The sequence below is a fragment of the Microcaecilia unicolor genome, chromosome 1 (assembly GCF_901765095.1).
Source record: "Microcaecilia unicolor chromosome 1, aMicUni1.1, whole genome shotgun sequence".
Classification (NCBI taxonomy): Eukaryota; Metazoa; Chordata; class Amphibia; order Gymnophiona; family Siphonopidae; genus Microcaecilia; species Microcaecilia unicolor.
In genome coordinates this window covers 48,383,920-48,410,471 of record NC_044031.1, presented here as the reverse complement: position 1 = coordinate 48,410,471, position 26,552 = coordinate 48,383,920, and the positions used below count along the sequence as shown (strand labels likewise).

General features: G+C 43.8%; 1 protein-coding gene across 1 annotated transcript in view; it reads left to right on the top strand.

Annotated features, from left to right (window-relative positions):
* The window catches only part of SETD2 (SET domain containing 2, histone lysine methyltransferase), a 482,526-nt gene that overhangs the window by 160,930 nt on the left and 295,044 nt on the right, over positions 1-26,552 (top strand). Inside the window, 1 exon segment of the mRNA XM_030196916.1 lies at positions 25,414-25,511. Coding sequence (XP_030052776.1) covers positions 25,414-25,511 — 98 coding nt within the window.

The window sequence follows — 26,552 nt, the reverse complement described above, 5'->3', positions numbered from 1 at the left end:
TTTCAGAGATCGGCTGTCCCACCAAATTATCCAAATTCAGACAGACAGCCAGGTTGCCATGTACTACGTCAACAAGCAGGGGGGCACCGGATCTCGCCCCCTGTGTCAGGAAGCCGTCAGCATGTGGCTCTGGGCTCGCCGTCACGGCATGGTGCTCCAAGCCACATATCTGGCAGGCGTAAACAACAGTCTGGCCGACAGGTTGAGCAGGATTATGCAACCTCACGAGTGGTCGCTCAATTCCCGTGTAGTGCGACAGATCTTCCAGGCGTGGGGCACCCCCTTGGTAGACCTCTTCGCATCTCGAGCCAACCACAAAGTCCCTCAGTTCTGTTCCAGGCTTCAGGCCCACGGCAGACTGGCATCGGATGCCTTCCTCCTGGATTGGGGGGAGGGTCTGCTGTATGCTTATCCTCCCATATCTCTGGTGGGGAAGACTTTGTTGAAACTCAAGCAAGACCGAGGCACCATGATTCTGATTGCTCCTTTTTGGCCGCATCAGATCTGGTTCCCTCTTCTTCTGGAGTTGTCCTCCGAAGAACCGTGGAGATTGGAGTGTTTTCCGACCCTCATCACGCAGGACGAAGGGGCGCTTCTGCATCCCAGCCTCCGGTCCCTGGCTCTCACGGCCTGGATGTTGAGAGCGTAGACTTTGCCTCTTTGGGTCTGTCAGAGGGTGTCTCCCGTGTCTTGCTTGCTTCCAGGAAAGATTCCACCAAGAGGAGTTACTTCTTTCTGTGGAGGAGGTTTGCCGTCTGGTGTGACAGCAAGGCCCTAGATCCTCGCTCTTGTCCTACACAGACCCTGCTTGAATACCTTCTGCACCTGTCTGAGTCTGGTCTCAAGACCAACTCTGTAAGGGTTCACCTTAGTGCAATCAGTGCATACCATTACCATGTGGAAGGTAAGCCGATCTCAGGACAGCCTTTAGTTGTTCGCTTCATGAGAGGTTTGCTTTTGTCAAAGCCCCCTGTCAAGCCTCCTACAGTGTCATGGGATCTCAATGACGTTCTCACCCAGCTGATGAAACCTCCTTTTGAGCCACTGAATTCCTGCCATCTGAAGTACTTGACCTGGAAGGTCATTTTCTTGGTGGCAGTTACTTCAGCTCGTAGAGTCAGTGAGCTTCAGGCCCTGGTAGCCCAGGCCCCTTACACCAAATTTCATCATAACAGAGTAGTCCTCCGCACTCACCCTAAGTTCTTGCCAAAGGTTGTGTCGGAGTTCCATCTGAACCAGTCAATTGTCTTGCCAACATTCTTTCCCAGTCCTCATTCCTGCCCTGCTGAACGTCAGCTGCACACATTGGACTGCAAGAGAGCATTGGCCTTCTACCTGGAGCGGACACAGCCCAACAGACAGTCCGCCCAATTGTTTGTTTCTTTTGATCCCAATAGGAGGGGAGTGGCTGTGGGGAAACGCACCATATCCAATTGGCTAGCAGATTGCATTTCCTTCACTTACGCCCAGGCCGGGCTGGCTCTTGAGGGTCATGTCACGGCTCATAATGTTAGAGCCATGGCAGCGTCGGTAGCCCACTTGAAGTCAGCCACTATTGAAGAGATTTGCAAAGCTGCGACGTGGTCATCTGTCCACACATTCACATCTCATTACTGCCTGCAGCAGGATACCCGACGCGACAGTCGGTTCGGGCAGTCAGTTCTTCAGAACCTGTTTGGGCTTTAGGATCCAACTCCACCCCCCGAGGGCCCTGTTTGTTCTGTTCCAGGCTACACTCTCAGTTAGTTGGTAAATTTTTTTAGGTCAATCTCAGTTATGTCCTCGCCGTTGCGAGGCCCAATTGACCATGGTTGTTGTTTTGAGTGAGCCTGGGGGCTAGGGATACCCCATCAGTGAGAACAAGCAGCCTGCTTGTCCTCGGAGAAAGCGAATGCTACATACCTGTAGAAGGTATTCTCCGAGGACAGCAGGCTGATTGTTCTCACAAACCCGCCTGCCTCCCCTTTGGAGTTGTGTCTTCCCTTGTCTTTGTTTTTGCTACATATGAGACTGGCCGGCACAAGCCGGTTTCGGGCGGGAAGACGGCCGCGCATGAGCGGTGCGCATTGGCGCGCGAGGACTAGCAAAGGCCTTTGCTAGTGAAGATTCCGATTGGAGGGGCTGCCGTAGACGTCACCCATCAGTGAGAACAATCAGCCTGCTGTCCTCGGAGAATACCTTCTACAGGTATGTAGCAGTCGCTTTAAATGAAATGTCTGAGATACACAAGCAGTGCAAGACAACTCCTCACTTACCGGTGCTAGTAAGGATATTGGCACAGACTCCTGTAAAGCGAATTTGGGAGATCCAGAGTTAAATAAATCTTTAGGAAATAAAAAAAAAAGTGTTGCAGACACACCTAGCAGCCATCCTCTGTCAGCTGTAGTCGGTTCAGTAAACAAAATCAGGTACCAAAGTGCACCTCCCCTCAAACTTTGAGGCAATGAGATTCAAGGGAGAACTGGCACAGAAGCACTGACATGATGATGTATCTTATGGGACTCTGACATGTCACTATGCTCAACATTTTCCCCAGGCATAATCGGGAAAAAAAAAATACCCCCTGGTGTAAGACTGTCGAAGCTGTGACTCCTCCCTCTTTGCTCCAATTGGATGAGTTGCAACAAGAGCTTCCCCAGACATGGCACAGGTGATGTGGGCATCCCCGGAGCATAGGAACTGATGTCATGACTCCTCCCCTCTCACTACTGATTGCTGAACTTCAGATAAAGAGCTTCTCTGAGCATGACTTTTTGCCTTTGGAGTTCTATCAATCAAACAAATGGTGCTAAACTGCAACTGACTGCAGAGATTTATCAGAGGATAGTTCCACTTCCCTGCCATGCCAGCAAGCAGGATCCTAAAAGTAAGAATACAACAAGGAGCTCTGGGTTAAGGCATTTTATCTCCTGATCACTAAAGGTCTCCATCACCTCTTTTATTCTTGGAGAATTTTTCAGGACAGCATAAGAGATCCTCTCATTTTCCTTCTGCGTAACCTTACTCATTGTTGACAGAACTTGAGAGAGTTTTTTAATGGAACACCATAGGTCTAAAACACCGAAAGCCCCCAAACCAGAGAAGCAAAGCATAGAACCCCATAACTGTCTGGTATGGCAAATAGATCATCTGTAAGATACCACTACCTATTTTTTCTGGATCACTTAGATTCAGAATCCAGTAATTGTGAAGCCAGGACCTGGGAATAGGTATCTTAGTAAGCCCAGAATCTCCACAAAGGCACTTGTCTCCGGGTATTTGGTCTGATTCTTCATTAGAGCCAAAAAATGAGACTCAACCAGAAGATATATCGTATCCAAAATTTATAAGTGTCCAAGGACAGGAAGATCCAGATACAAGAGCAGAATTTTTATGTATCTTACGACCAGCTGGTGGTGTTGAATGCCTCAAGCCAGACGGAGTCTGACTTGGTGGCTTCTCCCAGTGCACACTTAGGGGAGTTGCCCTTATAGACTCCCAGTTGGTGTGGTCTCACCTCCGATGCCAGCGTCTTTGGATTGGGAGCCCATTATGTCCACCACTGTGCACAGGGCCACTGTTTGAAAGTGAAGGCTTCCTGGTCCATCAACAGATTGGAGCTTCGAGTTGTGCGGAAAGCTCTACTAGCCTTTGTGCCACCTCTTCCCCGGAGGCCGGTGCACGTGCTTTCAGATAACATTACAGCCATGTCTTTCATCAACAGACAAGGAGGAACAAAGAATCTATCTCTAGCCCAGGAGGCATGTCTTGTTTTTCAGTGGGCAGAATTGAACATTCGGATGATTGCAGCATCTCACATAGCGGGTTCACTGAACTTGCAAATGGATTTCCTCAGCAGAGTGTCTCTGGACCCAGAGGAGTGGCAACTATCAAAGACTGCATTTCGCCTCATATCCAGACTAAATGCACAAGTACACAGATTTTACAGCTGCTTCAAGGAGAAAGACTCCCTAGGAATGGATAAACTGATACAGCCTTGGCCGTCGGATGGCCTCCTTTTATGTATTTCCTCTGTGGCCTCTTGAGGGAAGGATGTTATACAGTATTTACTCATCATCCCGGGAAGGTCATTCTTGTAGCTCCGGACTGGCCCAGACGTCCTTGGTATGCGGACCTCATCCGTCTTCAAATCGCTCCTCGGTGGACTCTTCCCCCACAGATGGGCTTATTGCACCAAGGTCCAGTACTTATGGAGGATTCCTCCTGCTTTTGTCTTATGACCTGACTCTTGAGAGGGCACGATTGAGGAAGAAGGGTTATGCGGATGATGTTATTACCTTGCTGCAAGCCCGAAAGCAGTCCACTTCTTAAGCTAGAGTGTGGAGAACTTTTACAGAGTGGTGTTGCTCCATTTCGTGCTTCCTTGTCTCAAATTTTGTCCTTCCTTCATGAGGGATTCAGAAAAAGCTTGGCTCTCAGTTTGCTCAAGGTTCAGGTGGCAGTGTTGGCGTGTCATAGAGGCAAGATACAAAACATCTCATTAGCTGCTCACCCTGATATAGTGTGATTCCTTAAGGGAGTCACTCATCTGCATCCTCCTCTCCGCAATATTTGACCTCAGTGGAGTCTTTGAAGTGGTTCTTAAGTTTCTTCAATGGGCCCCGTGTGAGCCCCTTCCTTTGGCAACTATCAAAGTTTTTACTTTAAAAGTTTTATTTCTAGCTGCCATTTCGTCAGCACGGAGAGTTTCAGAGCTTCAAACTCTCTCTCAAATGGATCTCTTTCTCTGCTTTTCTGACTCCGGAATTTCCATACGGACAGTTCTGTCCTTTTGGTCGAAGATTATATCTCCTTTTCATGTCAATCAGACTGTGTTTCTTCCTTCTTTCTCCAGGGAGGTCTATTCTGCAGAACATTCTTCCCTGCGACTGTGGGACGTGAAGTTCATCCTTGTGCGTTATCTTACCGCCACTTTCAGGTGATCTGATCATCTTTTTGTCCTCTTTGCGGGACCCCGGAAAGGTTTGCCGGCCTCCAAATTGACAGTGGCTCGATGGCTTAAGGAAGCTATTTGTTTGGCTTACATTCTGAGGGGTAGATCTGCTACCATATACGTCAAGGCTCATTCTACCAGGTCTTTGGATACTTCTTTGGCAGAAACTAGGGCATTTTCAGTGGCATTCTGTCAGTCAACGACGTGGTCGTCTTCTCTTTCCTTTGTTAAGCATTACTGTTTGAATGTGTCTGCTTGAGCAGATGCTTCCTTCGGGGCCACGGTTCTCACTGCAGGGATATCACAGTCCCTCCCCTTTAAAGGATTGCTTTTGTACATCCCATTTGTCTGAGCTGATCCTTGGGAGGTAATGGAAGGAAAAATTAGTTAATTCCACAGCAATCCTCCAGACCGTTCAAGACGCTTTGGTTATGCACTATGGAGATACTTTCTCTGCCTGGGTCGGACATTTGGAGATGTGTCTGAGGATCAGAATGGGCTAAGGCCTGGGGAAGATTCTTCAGTGGTTCGCATTTTTCATAAGGAGGCGTTGTTAGAACTCATTGATCAGGTGATCAATGAAGTTTGCTCCGGTGAAGTTTGCTCCGGCAGCCACTCCCTCTGCGGAGGGACCCCAGGTAGATCCCTTGGTTAAGGGGATTCGGAGAGCCTCCCGTTCCTTTCCCATGAATTCAGACATTAGGGACATGGTTTTTCAGGAATGGTCTGTGCCGGAGGCTGCTTGTGAGAGGTGTCTAGGGCTATGGTGCGGCTGTATCCCTTGCCTCCGAAAGATTTGGCCCTGCTGAAACCACCTACTGTGGATACGGTGGTTACTAAGGCTACGGCCATTCCGGTGGATGGCTGTACAGCTTTACGGGATCCTCAGGATAGGAAGCTAGAGTCCTTTCTGAAGCGCAACTTTGATTTGTCGGCTTTGGCCTTGCAAGACTCTGTGTGTGGGGGCTTGGTAGCCAAAGCTTGTTTCCGTTGGGCGGAGAAGCTCTTGGATGAGCCTGCGTTAGATAGGACTGGTTTGGTTCAGGACCTGGCCAAATTGGAGATAGGGGTCTTCATTTTTGGCAGACACCCTTTATGATTTGCTGAGGGCTTCGGCTAAGAATATGGCTCTGGCAGTGACGGCTCGCAGGGCTCTTTGGCTTAGGGGCTGGGTGGCAGATGCGGCCTCTAAAGCAAAGTTGTGTTCTGTACCTTTCAAAGGTTCTATGTTGTTTGGAGAGGACTTGGATAAACTGATGAGTGGTCTTGGGGATACCAAGGTCTCACGGTTGCCGGAGTTACAGCCTAAGGCGGCTAGTCGAGGTGGTTCGACTAGAGGTCGGTTTAAGGACACGAAGCGGTACAGGCCAGGCAGATTTGTGTCTCCTTCTAAAAGCCGTTTTTTCCAGCGGACGCAGTCCTTTCAAGGGGGTCGTCGTGGAGGTCGGGACTCCTCCTGAGGTGCCGGAAATGGTAATAAGTTCTCCTTATGAAGGTGTGCGGGTCCAGCCTCTGGTGAAGGTCAGGGCACAACTTTGTTTTATCAGGGGTAGACCCAAATTACTTCAGATCAGTGGGTGCTGGAGGTCGTTCGCGATGGTTATGCGCTCGAGTTCGAGCTCCCGCTGCTGGATCTGTTTCTTCCCTCTCCTTGTCACTCTCGAGTCAAGTTAAAGGCTATTCAAGAGACTCTGGGTCGCTTATTCCAGTTGGAAGCTGTGGTACCCGTTCCTCGGCACGAGCTGGGAGTGGGTTGTTATTCCATTTACTTTGTGGTACCGAAGAAGGAGGACCAGTTTTGACCCATTTTAGATTTCAAGAGGGTCAATGGGGTGCTCAAGGTGCCATCCTTCCGCATGGAGACGCTGCGCTCGGTCATAGTGGCTGTTCGTCAGGGAGAATTTCTCACGTCACTGGATCTCACGGAAGCGTATCTGCACGTGTCGATTCAAGAGGCCCATCAGCGTTTCCTTCGTTTTGCTGTTTTAGGGAGGCACTTTCAGTTCTGTGCTCTGCCTTTTGTTCTGGCAACGGATCCACGCACCTTCTCCAAGATAATGGTGGTGGTAGCAGCGGCTTTGTGGAGGCAGGGAATTCTGGTGCATCCGTATCTGGACGACTGGTTGATCCGGGCGAAGTCTCGGGCTCACAGTGTGGCGGCAACGGCTCAGGTGGTCGCGTTTCTGGAATCGCTCGGATGGGTAGTGAATGTAGTCAAAAGTCAGTTGATCCCATCGCAGAGTCTGGAGTACTTGGGAGTGTGGTTCGACACGGCAGTGGGTCGTGTTTTTCTGCCGGATTCTCAGATCGCCTCTCTTCAGCAGCAGGTCCGGCTGTTAATGTCCGTTCAGAGTCCGACGGTTCCAATGTACCTTCGGGTTCTGGGCCTCATGGCAGCGACAATAGAGGTAGTACCATGGGCCAGGGTGCATATGCGTCAGCTTCAGGCGGCTCTGTTGTCCAGGTGGTCTCCTCAGGTACACAGTTTGGAGTTGCGGTTGCCATTGAGGGAGGCTCCTCGGCGCAGTCTCCAGTGGTGGCTGTGCTTTGCTCATCTGAAAAAGGGCATGCCGTTGGAACCTCCTCAGTGGGTGATTCTGGAAACGGATGCCAGTCTGCTGGGCTGGGGAGCTCAGTGTCTCAGTCGGTCCGTACAGGGGCGGTGGTCGACGGAGGAAGCTCAGTGGTCTATCAACCGGTTGGAGATGAGAACGACTCGGCTAGCTCTGTTGGCATTTCACTCAAGTGTGGTCGGAAAGACGGTAAGAGTCATGTCCGACAACGTGACAGCGATAGCGTATGTCAACCGGCAGGGTGGTACAAAGAGTCCGCGGTTGGCAATCGAGACGGCTCTGCTCATGAGTTAGGCGGAAAGGCATCTAGTGCAGATTTCGGCGGCGCACGAGGCCGGGGTGGACAACGTGAACGTGGATTTTCTAAACAGACATATGTTGGACCCCGGAGAATGGTCTCTGCACCGGTCGGAGTTCAACCAGATAGTTCTAAAGTGGGGAATGCCAGTAGTGGATCTCATGGCGTCGGCACAGAATGCTCAGGTTCCTCGGTATTTCAGTCGGCGTCGGGATCTGCGAGCGGAAGGGATTGATGCATTGGTCCTTCTGTGGCCTCAGCGGGTATTGCTGTACGTGTTTCCCCCATGGCCCTTGATATATCGAGTCCTACAGAGGGTAGAAGGTCGTGCGGGTCCGGTGTTGTTGGTGGCTCCGAATTGGCAGCGTCAGCCGTGGTTCGGGGATCTGATGTGCTTGTTAGAAGGCGAGCCTCTGCACCTGGGGGGCTAGGTGCTGTTGTGTCAGGGTCCAATTGTCATGCCGGATCCGGATCGGTTCTCTCTTACGGTGTGGCCCTTGAGAGGGAACGGTTGAGAAGGAAAAGGTTTTCCCCTCAGGTGATTCAGACAATGCTGCAGTCTCGCAAAAGTTCGACGTCTTTGGCCTATGTGCGTGTGTGGCGCATATTTGAAGATTGGTGTGGGGACCGGGCGTGTGTCCCTTCAAAATCTTCTGTGTCGTGCATTTTAGATTTCTTGCAGGATGGTTTTGAGAAGGGACTTTCATTGTCATCTTTGAAGGTGCAGCTGGCTGCTTTGGCGTGTTTTCGGGGTTAGGTGCAGGGCAGGTCGGTTGCATCTTCCCCAGATGTGGTCCGTTTTTTGAGGGGGGGTGAAGTTGCTTCGTCCTCCTCAGCGGCCGGTAGTTCCACAGTGGGATCTTAATATCGTTCTTGACTCTTTGGCGGGTTCTCCTTTTGAGCCCTTGGAGTCTTGTTCGATAAAAGACCTTACTATGAAGGTGGTCTTTTTGGTAGCCATATCGTCGGCTTGCCAGATTTCAGAACTTCAACCTCTTTCATGTAGGCCTCCGTTTCTGTGGTTTTCTAAGGAAAAGGTTTCGCTGTGTCCAGTGCCTTCATTTTTGCCTAAGGTGGTATCCTCCTTTCGTGTCAATCAGGTGATTTCGTTGCCGGTCTTGGGGGACCGGACGGGGGATGCTTCTCAGCGTCGTTTGGCGAAATTGGATGTGCGCAGTGTTGAAGGTTTACTTGCGCAGGTCGGAAGAATTCAGGTCTTCGGACAGGTTATTTGTCCTTCATGGGGGGGCCCAAGAAGGGAGCGGCTGCTGCTAAGGCATCTATAGCTCGGTGGTTGAAGGATGTCATCTCTTCGGCTTATATATTGCATGGCTGTATGGTGCCGGTGGGGCTCAAGGCACATTCCACTAGGGGGATGGCGGCTTCTTGGGCAGAGAGTAGTTTTGTTCCACCGGTGGACATTTGTAGAGCGGCGGTGTGGTCCTCCCTGCATTCTTTTGTCAAACATTACAGAGTGGATATACAGGCAAGGGAGGATGGCAGTTTTGGAGCTGCAGTCCTGTCCTCTGGGCTTCGCAGGTCCCACCCTTAGATGTGTTTACTGCTTTGGTACGTCCCAAGCGTCTTGAATGGTCTAGAGGATTGCTGAGGAAGGTGAAATTAGGCCTTACCTGCTAATTTTCTTTCCTCTAGATCTTCCAGACCGTTCAAGAGCCCACCCAGTGTATCGGACAGTGTATGATAATTTCTTCAGACTTCAGTTGCTGATATTTCTAGTAGCTCCTGTGATTTGGGTCCTGGAGTTTTACTAAGGACAGTTTGTGGTACCGTTTGTGCCCATCTGCAGTTGAATTTCCCCGTCTTAAGGGGAGGAGATCTGAGTTGTGGATTCAGTGGTTTTGTTTAGGTGGAGGTGTTTTGTTCCTCTGCTTTGTTACTGTTTTACTGGTTAGTAGAAGGTCTGCACAGGCTACTTGTTTAAGAAGTTTTAGTGTTCTCAGTCTCCCTCTGCTGGTAGGAGTGCATAACCCAAGCGTCTTGAACGGTCTGGAGGATCTAGAGGAAAGAAAATTAGCAGGTAAGGCCTAATTTCACCTTACTTGATAATTTTCTTTCCTTTAGTCCCAAAGGATCAGTCCAGAGCCTGCCCTTCTGTGATAGTTTTGATTTTTCCTGGTTCTGTGTAATTTCAGGTGTTTTGTATTTTTCTGGTTCCATTATTTTTAAGGCACAAGTTTTGCCCTTTATTTCATAGTTCTTTTTCTATCTAGATGCTGGAGCTTTTTCTCTGGAAGTCACTATTTTATCGAATGCTGGCTTGGTTGCTAAGCGCAGGACCTTGTGAGGCACAACTCATTAGGTTCTCTGTCTCTTCCTGCTGACATTTGGTCACAGCCCATTTGTCTGGACTGATCCTTTGGGACTAAAGGAAAAGAAACTATCATGTAATTAACTAATTGTTCCTTAGGTTACTTGGCAACAATGATATACTTAGAATCACTGGCCAGACTGCACATGAGAGAAATTCAGATGAAATTCTAATGGAATCTTTTCTCAGTCTCTGTCTTACAAGGTCCAATTGATCAACCACTTCAAGAATGCTTTTCAGTGGTGGAAGAAACCCAGCAATCTGCTCATAGGAAAGAGTTTTCATTCCCTTCAACCAATTGTAATCTGGAAGCACCTGTTGTGAGATTTATGTTGGGTGCTGATATCAACAACTTATAGTTTATTTAATTTGATTAACCGCTCTAGCTGCCAGAGCAGAGCGGTGTACGAAGCTTAAAATAAAAACATGGAAAAAGGAAAATAACTACAAATGATGATAGGAAAGAGTAAGTATCTCACAAAGAAAGAAAAGAGGCACTGTCATTCATAAAGATGTATTAGTACACACGGTCAAAAACAGAGGTGACTCAACCCAACTGGCCGGCAGCAGCCTCTAGTCAACACTCGTCTCCAAAGGCTTATATGAATAGCCAAGCTTTCAAGTTGGCCTTAAAGCTCCTAAGAGACAGATCATTATGTAGGGCAAGGGGCAGAGAGTTCCAAATGTGAGGAAAAAGGAAGAAGAAAGCACAGTATCGAGTTGTTTCTAGTTGGGCAAATTTAGGGCATGGTAGAACAAGATGGTGGTTGTTTAAGGAATGAAGGACCCTGGCAGGGGAGTAGGGGATAGTTAGACGGGAGAGATAATCAGGGGGTCCTAGCCTAAAAGCCTTAAATGACAACAGGGAGACTTTGTAAATGATACATTATTCCACTGGAAGCCAGTGGTACTTTTTTAATGGTGATCAGAACAGTGGGAGTGGCATAGTAATCTAATGGTCGTGTTTTGTAAAGTCTGTAACTTAAGAGCAGATCGAGGTAGGCCCGAATAAATGCTATTAACAGTAGTCAAGATGTGAGGTGAAAAAAGAAAGAAGTGGTGTGTGGAAGCTATTATGGTCGAAGGGATGACAAATAGGTTGTAGCTGTCAAAAGGTAAAAAGCAAAGCTTGGAGTGGAGGAGTAGCCTAGTGGTTATTGCAGTGGACGTTGATCCTGGTGAACTGGGTTTGATTCTCACTGCAGCTCCTTGTGACTCTGAGCAAGTCACTTAACCCTCCATTGCCCCAGGTACAAATAAGTACCTGTATATTCTATGTAAACCGCTTTCAGTGTAGTTGCAAAAAACACAGAAAGGCGGTATATCAAGTCCTATTCCCCTTTCCCTAAGTGTGAGATGTGTGGTATAAATGATAAAAGAGGAGTCCAGAATTACTCCCATATAGTGAAAATGGTAAAGAGAATTTTCCCAAAAAGGGAAATAGGAGAAGAGGTGGGGGTTGTGGAACCGGAGAACCAATAGGCCACGGTTTTGTCAGCATTAAGGACTAGTTGGTGCTCAAAGAACCAGGTAGCAACGGAATCTAAACAGGCTTGTAGGGGAGAAATCAAGAAAGAAATTATGTCTGTTGGATAGAGCATAAGAATACCATCTGCATATAAATAGGTGGGCAGACCGAATGATTGGATAAGGGCAGCTAAAGGACTCAAAGATTGAACAGTAGAGTGGAGAGAATCGAACCTTGAGGAATTCCACAGTGGATAGCCTTCTTAGAAGAAGTGGATGACCTGAAATGAGCAGTTAGACAGAAAAGAAGTAAACCACGAAAGGACCACATCAGAGATACCTAGTGAGGATCAACGAGATATTAGAAGAGTGGTTGACAAGATCAAAAGCAGCAGAGAGATCCAAGGAAACTTCCAAGACAAGTTTATGTTGGTCGAAATGTGAATGAATTTCTCTTAGAAGAGCTTCTAGAACAGCTTCGAGCAGTTTCAATACTATAATTAGACTTAAAGCCAGAGTGACGTGAGTGTTGAGTGAGAGCTTTATCCGAATTAAAGAGCTGTAAGAAAACTATTTTCTTAAGGACTTTGGACAAAAAGGTAAGGTTAGAGTTGGGACAATAATGACTTGGCTATTGCAGGATCCAACGTAGGTTTCTTCAGAATGGGACGAACAATAGCTAATTTCCAAAGGTCTGGGAACTGGTCAGTAGAGAGGCTTAAATTAATCATTAAGAGAAATATAGGAAGCAAATCTAAAGCAGGGTTTTTTTTTAACCAGGATGCAGGAATAGGATCAGTTTGACAGATAGTCCTCATTGAGGACATTATAGCTTTCAGAGACTGTAGGATTTGTGGTTGGAAAGTTGTCCAAACAGAGAAGCCAGAGTGGTATAGAGGAAGAACAATCTCTGATGAAGGATAAACTGGTAGAGAAAGGGTTTGTGGAGAGACTCAATCTTGTTAGTAAAGAATGTGGAGAGATCCTCTGCAGAGGGAATAGGGCAAGACAGAGTAGAGGTTGACGGGGACAGCATCTGTTGATAGATCGAGAAAAGGTCTCTTGAGGGATTGGGCGCTTTCAAAAGTCTCCCAGAAATATTAAACATTTTTTGCCCTCCTAAGGTGAAAATTCAATTCACGATGGAGAGCCCTACATTTCTGGATCTTCATACACAAATGCATTGGAGATTGCAGGAGATATATTTTCATACAGTTAGCAGGAGCTCAAAGCATTTTTCTATGCAATGTAGACCTTCAAGAAAAAGCTATGTTTTATATCAACAAATAAGGAGGATCAGGTCCCAGCCACTTTTTTGGGAAGTACAAACTTAGCAGTCAGTATGGGAGCTTTCCGATAGCATCTCTCTCAGGGGATCAGAATCAAATTGCAGGCTCTTTGAGCCGACCCTTAGTCCTCAGTGGTCTGTTGATGATGTCCTTGACAAGATATTCCAGAAATGGGGGCGGAGCAAGAATAGACCTTTCCATGACTGCAATAAACCAGAAATGTCAATACTTTTGCTCCTGTCATCCAGTCAGAAACACATTAGTAACATGCCTTTGCAATCTTGTGGAGCTAAGGTCTCCATGCTTTTCTACCGATACCTGTAATAGCAAAGACCATCCAGAAGGTCGGTCACAATGCACCAACGATAATTTTAATAACGCCTCACTGGCTATTAAAATATGGTTTCCTTTCCTCAAGAGATTGGTTCAGAGGGGATGTGTTCTACATCCCAACCTCCATTTCCTGTCTCCTACAACTTGGATGTTGAAAGATACTTTGCAGTAAAGTACTCCATTCCAAAGGAAACACGGAAAATAATTTTATCTGCTAGGAAGCAATCCACCAGAAAATCTTATGGCTCCAAATGATGTGTGATTCAGTGAGTTCGCCAAAATTATGATCTTGTTCATTTGCCTGTACATTTGCTCTTTCAATTCCTTCTTCACTTTTTGGACACAGGATTTCCTGCAACTTCAATTTAGGTACACTTATTACTGTTTCTGCATACCATGAACAAGTGGATAGATAGCCAATATCCAAGCATCCTCTAGATGCTTTTCTATTCAAGACCACCTATTAAGAAACCTCCAGTAGAACGAAAATCTAAATTTAGTTTTTTCCCAGTTAATGAGAGAGCCCTTTGATCGGCTAAAATCTTCTGAACTAGTTTCCTTCCTGGAAAAAATATTTCTAGTGGCAGTTGCATTGGCTCACCTTATTAGCGAATTACAAGTGCTTGTTTACTATGGAGACTTACATACAGTTTTTTGATAACAGGATGGTGCTTCACCCTCATCCAAAAATTTTTGCTGAAAGTGGTTATGACTTTGCTCATTAATCAGCTGGTGGTATTGGCAGTGTTTTGCCTGCTGCTGTATCAAATCATTGATGATTTGTCGATCTGATCTAATATAATCTAATCTTGTGTTTTACATTTTTCTAGATCCCGTACAGTTCAAAGTGGATTACAAAATACTTAACTAGATATTACTAGGGATTAACAGTATAGGGGTTGATACTCAGCTGGCAGCACTTAATGTTTGCTAACTGCTGCCGGCATGCCCAGAAATTCAGTGCCGGGCCATTTCTGGGGTCCAGCATTGAATTTTTTGGGTTTATGGAGCTGACGAAACCATAGGTGTTTTAAGTGCGATATTCATCACTTAACCGGCTATGGCAAACAGCATAAAGATAGGGTTGACTTTTATGTGGTCCTATTTATGCAGTGAACTTGGCTGCTGAATATCAGCACATAACTGGCCAAGTGCTGACTCTGCCCCTGGAACACCCCCAAAATACCTAGTTTTGAGTGGGGTGCTAACTGGACATTTTCAGCAGCACTAACTGGTTAAGCAACACTGAAAATGAACTGTTAGCACCGAACAAGTGATTTTTGTCGGCCAGAAGCCATTTCTGGTTGGTTAAATCACTTTGAAATTGACCCCATATTGTACAGAGTCGCCAACTCTTCTATAATACATACTTTATGCAATAAATAATGTAGACATTTAAACATTTTCAAAAAGAAACAATTTCAACTGTTTACAAAAGAGAAATGTATAAGTCGGACTTGGCAAACAAGAAGGGAGCTCATTCCATAGCAATGTTGCCTGGTATAGAAAAATAGAAGCTAGAAATGTATTAGATCTAAGATTTGTACTCTCAGGAAAGAGTAGAACAGGTCTATCTGTACATTTCAAAGATCTTACTCATTTGGATGGAAACAGGTATATATTATGATGGACAAAAATAGTATACTATTTTATTTTCTACACACTCTGGACACCAGAAGATCATTACAAATCTATCTTCACAGGACAAAATGTTCCAAAAGGTCATCTCAGTTATTTTTGTCTTACAACCCTATGATTGGTGTCCCAGTGAATAGGATCTTATTTACGTGAGGAATGCATATCTTTCTGCTGTAAGCAAGCAAAGGCCATCGTTTTAGTTAGTCACTACCTGTCAGCTAAGAGCGATGGCAGCATCACAAACTCAGTTGCATAACATTACATTAGACATTTTGTAAAGCGGACAAAACTCCACACCTTTAGAAAAGCGCTATCACATTCACAAAGCTTCAGCTGCAGATTCTACGTTTGGTAGAACTGTTTTGAATATTTTTTCTGGTTAAGCTAGTTTCCATTTTGCTTGATGTATATGTTTTATTTGAAAAGATATTCATTAAAGTTGTGACTAAGCTTCAACCTACCTCTTCCATTTGCTTGCTTTATTCAGGTTGCAAAGTGTAAAACAGACAGCTCTTGTTTGTAGCCCTCAGCTTTGTAGTCGCCACTTATGTGGCTGTAGTCATCCTGTTTGTCCATGGAGACAGCATGGTTGCTTACGCTTTAATGAGGCTTCTCCATGACAGCAGGATACTACAGCCACACATTCTCACCCACCATTCCTGGGAGTTAAAGCTTGTTAGAACACAAACTGAGGAGAAGGGCAGTTTGTGGAATGCATGAATGCCCACATAAGCTCTGAAGCTTTTCTGTGCTCTGATCGTGACTGGACAGATAGGCCAGTGCCTGGTAGACTTCTATGGTCTGTGTCCTGATCATGGTTGTACAGTTTTGTATGGGCTGGAATGAAGCTTTGATGACTGCTTCAGTAGTTAAGAGAGCAAGGCCAGTGCTGGGCAGACTTCTGGCAAGGACAAATCAAGATGAAGTTGTGCATATATAGTATCACATCCAGGGGTGTGCTGGTAAATTGTTAACAGGGGGCTCTCTCTCGCCAGCAAAGTAAAAGAGAATTCAGGAGGGGCCCAAGCCCACATTTTGGGATCCATTTGTTAAAGTAGCCATGGAGAACCGGCTCCCAAAATTCTTAAAAACTTAACAAACGGCTCTCGAGAGCCTGTGAGAGCCTGCTCCAGCACACCACTGAATTCACATCATATCTTATACTATCTAGAAATTACACATACTGGCACTTTTTTATTACAAGTTGTTTCTAAAACTGTTTTCCATTGACTAGCAGGATTGAATAAGGTGCACAGGTGAATGATGGTATCAGACAGTGCTGGGGCAGAAATAGCTGTTTCAGAGCTCAAAACTAGAATAAAGACTGAGTGTGCACAGCCCTTTCTGCACACAGCAGTCCTTTCAATATCTTCAACTTTGTTTTTAGCATTCTGCTGAACAGACACTGAAACAAAGTTCTCTCTGAATTTTTTGGCTGAAGATTTCTTTTTTGCGTTAAATCAACTTTTTTTATAGTTTTTTTTCTTTTGTTTTTCTAAAATATTAAATAATCTATTTGTTTTTCATTTAGTTAGCAAGGAACCATGGCCCAGGTAACACTTGTGTTTAGAGATGTTAACCACATTCTAACTGCATTCTAATTGTTCCCCCTTACCTCTACTCACTTATTATTTCTTACATCCCTTCCTGTGTCCTTCTGTCACTTGATGGCTGTCTCGTGCATTTCCCCCAGTAGCTAACTCCCACCTTGAGTCTACTCCATCTTCTGCATTCTTTTGCTTGGCCCCATTTCTCTGGAATGCCCCCCCCCCCCCCCCCCCCACCAAAAAAAAACAAAACAAAAAACAACCCACCTAAGATTAGAGCTCTTTCCCTAGGGTTAAGACAGGACTCAAAACTGTTTTCCTTGGCCTTCAACACATGAGACTGTGGCCTTTATGAGCCTCTCCTTTGTTGTCCCCAAGTTGAGGAGTTACCAACAGTACCCTTTCTCACCTCCATTTCTTTCTTTACTCTCCTATATTCGTTCTTGTTCTTTTCTGACTTTCATTTTGATTATTGTAAACCACCTTGCAGTTTTTTACAGAAGAGGTATATTAAATACAATAAACAAGAGCTCTGTTGTGTGCCTTGGAGCCAACTCACCATCAGGAGTTCTGTTACCACTGTGGACACATGTCCCCAGAGGTCGGGGAAAAAATGCCTTTTCTGACTAAGCATTTTGAGGCTCAAGAAGGACTCGGGTAACGACGATATCATTGGGGCAGTTGGCTGATTGTGTAGTCTAGCAGATTGTCTTCACTGAATGTTGTCTCCATCCCCTCATGCAGTGATCTAGAGCCCTGCTGTGAGGAAAGGGCAGCACCATACCTTTTCAGGATAGGTATATCTTATTTGGAACAATCCCAGACTGTTCCGAAAAGACTGATGCTGTTGACTGTGGTTCCACAGACTCTGCCCTTGACAGGGATGTCCTATCAACAGATATCCTGTTTGTTCATCTTTGCTTCCTGTGAGAAACTGCTCCTGTCCTAGATTGGTGCAGAAGATGGCTAAGAGAGTGCCTTTTCCAGTGAAACAGAAAGCCGAGTCACATGCCAATGTTTTTGGATTGCTCAAGTTTATTATTCCGAGGATATGGTGCTGTTTCAGTCCACAGACAGCATCAGGAATACTAGGTTTGTTCAGTTGGGAGTCTAAGAACCTGAACCTTTATATAAAGTCCAGCCCCTGCCTGGCTTTAAAAAAAAAGTTTAACTTTCCCACAGTTTGGTAGTGGTGAAATTGGACATTAAGAAGGCCAAGAAGTGCTAAAACTCTACTCTTACTACCTTTCTCAAAAAGATCAGAAACTCCTGTACCACGTGGGAAAGATTTTTTTCCCTCTTGGTTCAATGCTTTCTACCAGAGTAATTTCTCACCAGCTATGTATAGTCGAATACATATGTTTGTTACTTCAGAACATTCAAAATATTTCTAAGGATTTTCTTCCAAAGACCCAGTTGAAGTTAAATGCGGTTCTCTGTGAGGTTAATTTATAAAATGATAGCGGGGATGGGACGACTTCGCTATGAAGAAAGACTAAGGAGGCTAGGGCTTTTCAGCTTGGAGAAGAGACAGCTGAGGGGAGATATGATAGAGCTATATAAAATAATGAGTGGAGTGGAACAGGTGGATGTGAAGCGTCTGTTCACGCTTTCCAAAAATACTAGGACTAGGGGGCATGCGATGAAACTACAGTGTAGTAAATTTAAAACAAAGCGGAGAAAAGTTTTCTTCACCCAACGCGTAATTAAACTCTGGAATTCGTTGCTGAAGAACGTGGTGAAGGCGGTTAGCTTGGCAGAGTTTAAAAAGGGGTTAGACGGTTTCCTAAAGGAAAAGTCCATAAACCGCTACTAAATGGACTTGGGGAAAAATTCACAATTCTGGGAATAACATGTATAGAATGTTTGTACGTTTGGGAAGCTTGCCAGGTGCCCTTGGCCTGGATTGGCCGCTGTCATGGATAGGATGCTGTGCTCGATGGACCCTTGGTCTTTTCCCAGTGTGGCATTACTTATGCTTAGCATACATTGGAGCACTTCTGGACACAGTCTAAATGGCAAGGCATACTGTAATATCTTGTCCAGTTTGTTCAGACAATTGAATACTTAACTTCAGTTGCAGCTAGAACCTACTTGGAAGTGTTGGGCTATATGGCATCTGCAGTGAATGTAATCTCCTTTTTCTTTTTTCATGAGGAACCTACAATGGATCCAACCTTTGACCTGCAGGGTATTCCATTCTAATCACTTTTATGCCTTTCTCCAATGGTGGACCATAGAAACTAACCTGTGGAGAGGGCTTTTCCATGTACCCCAAAGTATCATTATGAACTTGTCACAGAGGTGCCTTAACCTTCAGCATACCGAAGTCATCTGGACAAAGGCCAAATGGGTTCTACACATAAATCATCTGGGATTGAAAGCAATTTAAGAATAGTTGCCCACCTTCCTTGGGCCTAACTACTCTAAAATGAAACTCAAGCTACTGCACAGCAAATGTTACAAGCTTAACCAATCATGGGCTCTCAGTAACACAAATTACCACTTACAAGTGTAATCCGTTGAAGATTGGCCAAATAAAGCGGCCATCACACACTGACTAATGATTGTAAATCTATAAAATAAAAATCATATGATTCCACTTTAGTTTCATACAAATAAAATTACATATCTGTCTTCACAGTGTAATGTTTTAAATTATGATTTTAACAGTCTCTTAAACATATGATCCCACTAGGTTTCATATGAATAAAGTGATATGTCTATTTTTACATTGCAATGTTGTATTTAATTTTCAACTATATTATAATACAAAAATTCATATAGCAAGAATGTCCATAGTGACTTCCAAACACTTACCATACGTGGTGCCTCAAATATTGGCTGCCATCAAACTCTTGTAAAACGTTCCTTTCTGGGATTCAAAAGTCAGTCTCTCATCAACCCCAATATAGTCCAATGTTAAAGTTCAGTGGGACACAAGAAATTTTTTCTTTGTGCATTTTAGCTTCAAAAAATGATAGTGTTCTTCACAACAGTTTATTGGAAATCCACTGAGTAGAACAATTAAGACTGAATCTTTTCATCATTTATGATTACCTCAGTTTGCATGTCAGCCAGTTTTTTTTTTTAACATGCTTGTGTTTTACAAGCATCAGTTTAAAAAAGCTTTGTATATCAACCATGAATGCTATTGAATTATCAGAAGCAACTTTAAGAGACCCAAGTTGATTTCTGTGTTGTCAGATTCTCATCAAGCTACAGCATTAGTTAAGTTGATCCTTAAACATTAGGTTATGCTGTCTTTACATCTGGTATTTCAGCAGAATTCTTATTTTTTATATGTGGTTCTAATATTGGGGCTAGGTTGGTACATGCATTAGTTTTGGCAGCAGAATATAGCATTGCCCATATGGTAGTTGTGCTTTATATGCCCAAACCAAGTTGAAATTTGATTGGTCACATCCCTGTGATGATACAATTTTCAAGATGGATAGAAAAAAACACTTGTGATATGGTAGGAGTGATTTATGTACTGGTGTGTCCTTGTCTCAAAATCTATGTTGAATGGACAGAGAGAAAAAATTTGTGTCCATTTGTGGAACATCTGAGTCGTTTAAACACCAGAAATTTGTAGGCTATGATAGTAGAGCAATGAGTCTTTGTGGGGCATACCTTTTGAAAAAATTTTATTCTGAGAATTATTGAATGCAGGAGGGAGACTGTGGAGATAATTTTAGAGATCATTTGAGCACCCTGGGGACTAGCTGCAAAAGGAAATGGTATAGTATCATTCATTGAACCTCCAGCAGTGGCTCAACTTGATTAGTTGCTGTTGCTTTGATGTCAAAGCTCTTCATTAAAAGATTTACTTTTTAATGGAGACTGACTCTTTAATTTTAGAGGCAGCACAAAGACTCCTAGATGCTCAAATCAAAAATACCAGATTGAGTTCCCCCTAAAGCAGAACTATTTTTGAAACACTGGCCTGTGTTGGGGTGGATGAGAGATTGACTTTTGAACTCCAGAAAAAGATGTTTGCAAGAGTTCCGCAACAGCCAATATTTGAGGTGCTACGTACAGATAAGTGTTTGAAAGTAGATATGGATGTTCTTGCTGTATAAAAGTGTATATTATAAAGTGGTTAACCTATAGCCTTGAATAAACTGATTACCTGTCTAACATCAATTCAAGAATGGGCTAGACACAACAAACTTTGCCTGAATCCAAGTAAAACTAAGCTTCTCTGGGTCCCTAACACAAGTGGATTCATACCTGACATCAAAATCCCTTTTGGGAAGTATGAACTTCCCCTCAAATCACAAGTCAGGAACCTTGAAATACAGCTAGATTCAACACTTACTCTGAGTCTCCAAATCCAAGCAACCTTCAAGAGCTGCTTCTACTATTTAAAAAGAATATCGGGAGGTGCAGCGCCTCGCGCCTGCCCTGCATGTAAAAGAAATGTGGACCGTCGGGCCTTCTCTCGCTCTGTGTGTCCCGCCCTTGTGGAAATAGGAAGTTGCGTCAGCGGAGGGCGGGACAGATAGAGCGAGGGAAGACCCGATGGTCCACATTTCTTTTACGTGTAGGGCAGGCGTGAGGCGCTGCGCCTCGCCTCCCGATATTCTTTTTAAAGGTAGGGTGCGGGAGTTGGGGGGGGGGGGGTGTCGATTCGCCGAGGGGGGGGGGGAGCTGGCAGGGAGCACCCCCCTGAGCTGACACCCAGGGCGGACTGCCCCTCCCGTTCCCCCCCCCCCCCCCCTGCTCCCCCCCCTTGCTATGCCATTGTCTTCAAGGCCCTGAAAGGAAATTGCCCTGAGTACTGGAAAAATAGAATGATCCTCCACACACCGCCAAGGACTTTCACTAACCACACCCTCTCCAAAAGACATTACACGATGTGACACCCACAAGTGAGCCTTCTCTGGAGTAGCCCCCACACTCTGGAATGCACTGCCTGAAAGGCTGCGCTTAACAGAAGACTATCTCTACTTCAGGAAGCAGGTGAAAGCTTAGCTCTTGAACCAGGCCTTTAATGGAAGAAGTGACTAACTCGTTAGTCTCACTCACACACACAAGGAGTGACTTGGGCTTCATATACTGCAGCAGGACATGTTTATCCACTCCTACCCTAGCTGAGATATTTAACCATTTCTCTGACCTCATGTGCAACTTTCTTTTAAATCAATCACCTTGCTTTCTAACTCTTCCTATTTTCTTATCTTTCTGTATGTTCCATCTTTGCTTTACCCTTCACTATCAATTGTAATGCTCTATTACGTATTGTGTTGACATTGTAAATGGTATACCATGCCATACTTTGTATTGTGTTTGAATATTTTTACTGCTGTAATTGTCTGTTGCTCATGTTTGATCTATTCTTACTGTACACCGCCTTGAGTGAATTCCTTCAAAAAGGTGATAAATCCTAATAAAGTAAAATAAAAAACAACATTGCACTGTGAAGAGAGACAGGTCACTTTATTTGTATGAAGCTAAAGTGGGATATATAATGTTTGTGTAAGAGACTGTTAAAGTCATTAGTTGTGCTTGATTTTCAGGTCTTTTATTCAACTGATCTTCCTTTTATTCACTCAGTGTTCCCTGGGTTAAGCTTGTTATTGATGTTTTGAAATCATGGTAATTTGTGATAATGACAGCCCATGATTGGTGAGTTCACCTTCCTTGGGGGCAGTCACAGATCCAAACTGACAATCAGGTAATACTTTATATCAACAAATAGGATCCCTTTGTGAGGCAGCAGGAATATGGGATTCATGATCCTAAATCATATATCCATTTAAGACACCTATTTCCCCAGAAAGCAAAACCATATAGCAAACAGAATCAGCAGTCTGTCAACCTCACAAATGTTCCATGAACTCTTCAGTCAGTCTTTCAACGAGGAGCAATGCCTACAATAGACGTCCCTATCTCTTTACTGTTTGAGACACCCATCTTCAACTTGCCTCACACAGGATGCGCTAAGAGTAGAATGGTTTGGTTCCTCCTTTGAGTGTCCATCAATGCCTTTAATTCCAAAAATTCTTCAAATGTTACTGAGGAAAGTCAAGTAGTACAGCAATTCTTATAGCTCTTCATTACCCTCAACAAAACTGATTTGCTGTTCTCAAGAGTATCTGTTCAGTCTCCACTTAGAATCTAAATGTTCCTAATCTTAACTCAAAATCAAGATGCATTCTTGTGTCCAAACCTCAATTCTTGAGTACTTATGGCCTGGAAGTTGAGCACAACCTAGTTGCTTCCTTAAAATTGCCACATCCAGTCCAAGAAACTCTGATGGCAGCAAGGAAACCTTTCACAAGGAAGTTCTGTACCTTCAAGTGGAAGAGATTTTTTTCCCATCTTGTCTTAAGCTATCCTACAGTAAGTACCTGTACCACATCTATCATCAGTTTCTGCAGACATAATCAGTCAGAGTATATAACAGTGCTCTTTTGGTTTATCATGTCTTGCTAGACTGGGCTTGGCTCCCCACTGTCCAGGTTTCTTCAAATCCATGAAGGGAAATCTTTATATCAGACCTCCATTTCAGAAACCATCAGTTCCAGGGGACCTGAACCATGTGCTTTATTCTCATGAGGCAGCCTTTTGAGTTGAATAGAATCATCACTGCTACAGTATCTTATCTGAAAATTGTTTTTCATGTAGATGTCACTTCATTAAAAACTGTCATCACATATGAGCCATATGCTCAATTCAGTGATGACACTGTAGTGTCTTACAGACATGTCTTAAGTACCTACTAAAGGTAGTCATTTTCCATGTAAATAGAGATAACAGTGTCTTCTACCAAAGCCTCATAACCATGCAACTGAGAGAGTTCTACTCCACACCCTGGAATGTAAACAAACTCTTGTTTACTACCTGAAAAAGGCAGGATTCTTCAAGAAATATATGCAACTATCCATCTCAGATTACAAGTTTCCAAGTTTATTATCTGTTTGATATGCCACCTATTGGAACACACCATCTAGGCAGTTTACAATGTATAAAATTGATTAGGATATTGAAAAGAAATTACAATTTTAAAGGAATGTTACAAGTAAAGTTTTGTTTTTGCTATGTGTCTGCATAACCCATCTGTGTCGCCCGCTTTAGAACCAGATGATTAGGGTTCAGTGATTGAAGGATTTATCAAAAAGAGAGGTCTTCAATCCTGCTTTGAACTCTGTCATAAACCAGGGAAAAGGGCATTGCGATAATCCAGATGTCCTAGAATAAAAGCATGAACTAACTTCCGAATGGTATTTTGATTGATGAATAATTTGTATGGAACAAATTTATTTCATCTTTAAAAAGCATTTTTGCATTATGGATGAAATATATACGATTGAAAGCTCAGTCGATCATCAAGAATAGCCCCTAGTAGTTACATGGAGTAAATATCAATTTTCACATCTGAAGCATGAGTGGAGTGGGTAATAAAATACCCAGGGTCTGTGAAAAAAAGAATTGCATTCATGTTATCAGCATTAAGTTTTATTTTATGAGTTTTTAACCAGGTGGCAATGATATTGTGTTTAGTATTCAAAGATGAGATGGATGATGGGTATCTATGATCAGTGGTACATAACAGTTGTGTGTTGTCAGCTTTTATAAAAGAGTTAATTTCTAAGGATTGAATTAGAGTAGCTAACAGTGACAAAATGATGATAAAGCTAGAGCCAAAATTACATCCTGAGGGGACCCCACAGGTAGTTAGTAGTAGTAGAATAAGGTGGTGATGATGTCATTCCATAGGACAATGTTCAATTGATTTGATAAAGAAGTGAACCATAAAAGTGCAGTCCCTGATAATGCTGTTTTGTGGAACTGGCTCATTAGCAAACTAATCGAAGGGTACAACTGTTCTGTCCTGAATAAGGTTGGTTAATATGTATGTAGTCACTCCTAGTAGGGTAGCCTCAGTGGAATGTGGCCTGTATAGAAACCAGTTTCCTTAGGATAGAGGGAATTAATGTCTTCCAGAAATCTTGAGAATTGATAAGCAACAGACTTCATACTCCGGCGGCAAAATATACCCGAACTAAATGGCTAACATTTATTCAGTTCTCCTACGATAAAGCTGATGCTCCCCTGGCCAGCAGAGTCAAATCTCACCAGATAAGAGCCACTGTTGTAGTTGTAGCTGTCTTGAAGTCTGCTTCCCTAGAGAGAGTCTTGAAAAGCAGTTCCTTATTTTGTAGAGAGAGTCTTGAAAAGTAGCTCCTTATTTTCACATCGCACATTTTGCCTGGAACAGTCCTCAGTCAGTAACAGTGCCTTTGATTAAATAGTAGCAAGCAGTCTTTCAATATGAACTATTCAGCTTTACTATACACTAATGAGCAGGTTGCTTCTCTCTATCAAAACGGTGCTGTTGAATAGGAATCCACCCAAAGCTTGAGGGTCACCCACTAGCGTGCCTGATTTCTGTCCTGTTGACAGAGAGAGCAAAATTTGCTTACTTTGAATGAGTGTCCTCCATAGACAACACAGTTAATGAAGCGCACAATCTTGCCTACCTCATTGAAAGTTGATGCCAAGCTTTAATCTTAGGAGACTGATAGGACTGTTGCACTTGGGAAGAGCTGTTCGTGCTCAGAGCATTATACTAGTTCAAGTGCATTTTTTAAGCAAAAGAATGGAAAGAAATGCTTGTCTTGTATTTGCCAAGAATGGAAGGTAAAGTGGTAGTTTTATTTATTTTTTATTTTTTATATTAGTTATGCCAAGACTGAAACATCAAAATATGCTTCATAATTGTTTAGTCATATACTTAAGTGCAGTTGCACTTGTTTGTTACATATGTAAAAATCTCAACATCTTTAGTTTTAAATCTAGGAAAAAAGCAACTGTGAAAGTCAGCTGACAATTTTAGACATAGTCCTTTATTTTGCATTAAAATGTCTCCCATTCACATGGAATGCTTTAAGAATGTTTTTGTGCATGTAGGAGGCTTTTAGATTTCTGCTGGCATTGAGTTTGAATTGGATATTAATTGTCATGCTTGGATATTATCTTTTTATTACTTCCCAGTGGACTGTGAATGGACAGCTGAGGGTCGGCTTCTTTACCACCAGACTGGTCCCTTCAAGCTCTGAGCTTACATTTGATTATCAGTTCCAGAGATATGGGTAGGTACTTGCGGGAGAATTTGGCTGTTCTTGCTCTTATAGCTGAAACCTGCAGAGACCAGAGAAAGCTACTTTGATTTCCATATTTCTCCATGTTCTATAACTGTGTTGATTTGCATTGACTCAGCTGTCTTATATGTAATCATCTTTTTACCTTCTCTAGCTGCTGCTCAGTGAAAATAAGTTTTTAGCTTTGTGCATCACAAATCTCAAGTTGTGTTTTCCAAGCTTGATGTCAGCTAGTGATCTAGTAGCACTTAATGTCATGAACAGTGAGAATGTAAATTTGCACCTCACAGTAAGCTTATTACTGAGCAGTAACTGAGAACATGAAAGATTTTTCTAGTGGAATTCTGAGCCAGTGTCATCTAGAACTAATGGAGCTGGGAATGATAACACAAACGAGTAACAAGGCTGAGATTCCTAAGATAGGAATATGTTTCAAGGAAATGCATCTGTTGCTGCTCTATGAACTACAAGGTAATCATGGATTGCCTAAGTAGAATGAGGCTTTTCAGCTTAGAGAAGAGACAGCTGAGGGGAGACATGATAGAGGTATATAAAATAATGAGTGGAATGGAACAGGTGGATGTGAAGTGTCCACGCTTTCCAAAAATACTAGGACTAGGGGGCATGCGATGAAACTACAGTGTAGTAAATTTAAAACAAACCGGAGAAAATATTTCTTCACCCAACGCATAGTTAAGCTCTGGAATTCGTTGCTGGAGAATGTGGTGAAGGCGGTTAGCTTAGCAGAGTTTAAAAAGGGATTAGACGGTTTCCTAAAGGACAAGTCCATAAACCACTACTAAATGGACTTGGGAAAAATCCACAATTCCGGGAATAACATGTATAGAATGTTTGTACGTTTGGGAAGCTTGCCAGGTGCCCTTGGCCTGGATTGGCCGCTGTCATGGACAGGATGCTGGGCTCAATGGACCCTTGGTCTTTCCCAGTGTGGCATTACTTATGTACTTATGACAGACCTGCAGTATAGTTAAAATATAGCTATCCTTGATTCAAAATATGAAATACCATGCA